The 3,083-nt window shown below is 39.5% G+C and overlaps 1 protein-coding gene across 3 annotated transcripts in view; it reads left to right on the top strand.

Annotated features, from left to right (window-relative positions):
* LOC101857505 (proton myo-inositol cotransporter) overlaps positions 1-3,083 on the top strand; it is a 15,864-nt gene that overhangs the window by 7,012 nt on the left and 5,769 nt on the right. For all 3 annotated transcript variants that reach the window (XM_005104497.3, XM_005104499.3, XM_005104498.3), the window contains exons 4-5: positions 1,110-1,269; positions 2,513-2,718. In XM_005104497.3, coding sequence (XP_005104554.1) covers positions 1,110-1,269; positions 2,513-2,718 — 366 coding nt within the window. The remainder of the gene's footprint in view (positions 1-1,109; positions 1,270-2,512; positions 2,719-3,083) is intronic.

Here is a 3,083-nt window from a genome sequence, read left to right as displayed (position 1 = left end):
TATTATATTATATTTGTAAGCCCTTTTTTTTTCTTCGTCTTGACCGGAATTATAATTTAAATGAGTTCATTACGCGAAACGACACTTTTGTTGTATAGTTTTCACTCAATCAAGGATAGATATTTTGATATTTTGATTTCAGAATCACAATCTTGAACGAGTTTACAATTACTGAGGCTATGTTATTAACATGATTTTTTATACTGCTTAACTTATGATAATTTACAAAACATTCACGTCTTTCTCGTTCTGAATGGGGTGACTAATGCATTTTTAGATATTACTTGCACGCTTTACATGCCTTACAACTATTGTCCTAGAAATATAGGTTGTACGCTATTTATCCTAATTTCATGCTCTGTGTGTATGTGTGGGTGTGGGTTTGTTTGTGTAAATCATTCAACCTATGGTAACACAGAATACTCACGGCAACCGTTTTCTTGAATGTAAAGGATGTTTTCCTTAACATCAATGACGGCTGTATATCAGTTATTTTTTCCGATTTCAACATTTGCACCTTGTGCTTCTTTAACAGTAGTTTATTTATCTAATCATCCATCTTCGATAAGTCTCATCTAGATAAAAAAAAAGCAAGGTAAAATGTTTTAAAATCTCTTGAGATATTGTGGGAATAAAACTCAAGACGTCCACATTATAGAAGACCAGGCGTCTGAAAAATCTACACCACCACAGACCCACGGGTTTGCTCTTCCCATCAGTTCATCTAAGAAAAGGAAAGAAAATAACACAACTATTGATTCCTGCAGGGAAGTCTGGGTAAACAGTATTGCACCTACGTTACACACACAATTTATTAATTAAGAGAGTACATAAACAAAACATACTAGATATAATGTGTGTGCATCTGTGTGTGTATGTGTGTTTGTGTGCATATGTGTGCTTTTCTGTGCTAATGCGTATGTGAGTATGCATGAACACAGACATGTGCGTGTGTGTGTGTGTTTGTGTGTGTGAGTGCATTTTTATATGTATGCATGTATTAGAGCTTTTGCGTACGTAAATATAATTGAGCTCCATCTGTATTCCATTCATAATCTTAAAAAAAAAACTCTGACAAACTCACCTTCAACGCTGCGCTAATGTTTCAGGACTGGCGTCAGTGGTTGTCCCCATCTACGTGGCTGAGGCATCTCCCACACACATCAGAGGCCGCCTGGTGTCTCTACATCAGATGATGATCAACACTGGCATTGTGGTCTCCAGCCTGCTCGCTGGTGCCTTCTCTTACGTCAAACCAGACGGCTGGAGGTCTGTTGAAGAAGACTGCTGAAAGAGAGAACTAGAAGAAAAGTTGTCCTGCAATCTCCCAGATCAGCTAATTGTATTCAAAGTAATTTACTCGAATCGAGTAATAACATAAGTGATAGGGTTGGGGTTAGGGTTAAGGTAAAGTTTAGGGTAGGGGTGGGGAAAGGTTTAGGATAACACTTCCTGTATCCTACCTCAACCTCTACCCAAAACTTGATTATAAACCATTCCTATTACATGAATCCAGCAAATGTTCAATGAATATGGCAGATCTGAAATATTGCCGTTTTCTTTTATTAAAAAACAGTTTGATATCAATATAGTGGTTAGGACGCTATAGAACTAGTGTTTAGCTTATAACAATGTTAAGACAGACAGACAGACAGACAGACAAACAGGCAGGCAGGCCGACAGGTAGCTTGACAGACTGACAGACAGACAGACAGACATAAAGGTATATATTTCTGAGGCTTTTATTGGAACCTTTAACTCATCTTAACTCTATGTAATATGTGAGTCTAGAACTACGACAAAGGCATGAAATCCATACTCCCGAATCTAAGACAAAAAATATTCACAAGAATCATTTCCTCCAAGGCTCCAAAGTACCCGGTACTCCTTCTTTATCTTTAGAACAAACATTCCAACAGTTATTCCCCCTGTTGCTCATATTTGTTGCCTTTGATATCCCGTTGATTGTACATATTATCCCGTGTCCATTTAAGAGATAAATCCCACGATTGAGGTCTTTTTGTTTTCAGAGACAAAGTGTTCCACAAGGAAATAGAAGTTGGAGAGGCACACAATGAACATATAAGTTTTGTATAACCCTAACACCAACAGGAAAGAAGGAAAAAAAACTGGCTGAGTGCATGGCTATAATGCAGCACAGACTGGCTGCGAGAGAAATGGCATATCTACCCCAGCCTTGGGCTCACACCTAACAACACGACCAAATATAAGCTACAACAACAAAAAAACACAACAACAACGAGAGCAACAACAATAATTACATACAATCAGAAAAACAACAATATTAACGACAACATATGCAACAAATTAATAAAAACAACAACAACAACAACAACAACAACAACAACAACAACAACAACAACAACAACAACAACGACAACAACAACATAAGCAACAAAAAACAACATCAACACCAGCAGCAGCAGCAACAACAACAGCCTTCGACACATCAGAATCGCTTATGTCCTGACGTCTGACTCTCAACCCACAGGTACATGCTCGGCATGGCGGCACTTCCCGGCCTGGTCCAGTTTGCCGGCTTTCTCTTCATGCCGGAGTCTCCTCGATGGCTCGTGGGGCGGGGCCTGACTGAAAAGGCGGAGCTGGTGCTGAAGCGCATGCGTGGCGGAAATGACGTCTCGGAGGAGCTGCAAGAAATTATAAGCACCATAGAGGAGGAGAGAAAGGAGAGTGTCAGTAAGTGGGCTTGCCAATAGATGATGAGGTATATTTTAGAGTACAGAGAAGCAAGTCCACGCTGAAACGGCCACTTAATGTTAGTACTTGATATAGATAGATAGATAGATAGATAGATAGATAGATAGATAGATAGATAGATAGATAGATAGATAGATAGATAGATAGGTAGGTAGGTAGGTAGGTAGGTGGGTAGGTAGGTAGGTAGGTAGATAGGTAGGTAGGCAGCCAGGCAGCCAGGCAGGCAGATAGGTAAAAAACTGGGGGGAAATTACAGGGTGCTTTTATCAGCTTCTTTGACACATGTGTATTAGAAATAGTCAAAGCATTATATCAACAATCCTCACCCTTCCCCCATTCCCCCA

Source organism: Aplysia californica, unplaced genomic scaffold, assembly GCF_000002075.1.
Source record: "Aplysia californica isolate F4 #8 unplaced genomic scaffold, AplCal3.0 scaffold00422, whole genome shotgun sequence".
Classification (NCBI taxonomy): domain Eukaryota; kingdom Metazoa; phylum Mollusca; class Gastropoda; order Aplysiida; family Aplysiidae; genus Aplysia; species Aplysia californica.
The sequence above is the reverse complement of the archived record's forward strand: the minus strand, read 5'-3'. Positions and strand labels throughout refer to the sequence as shown.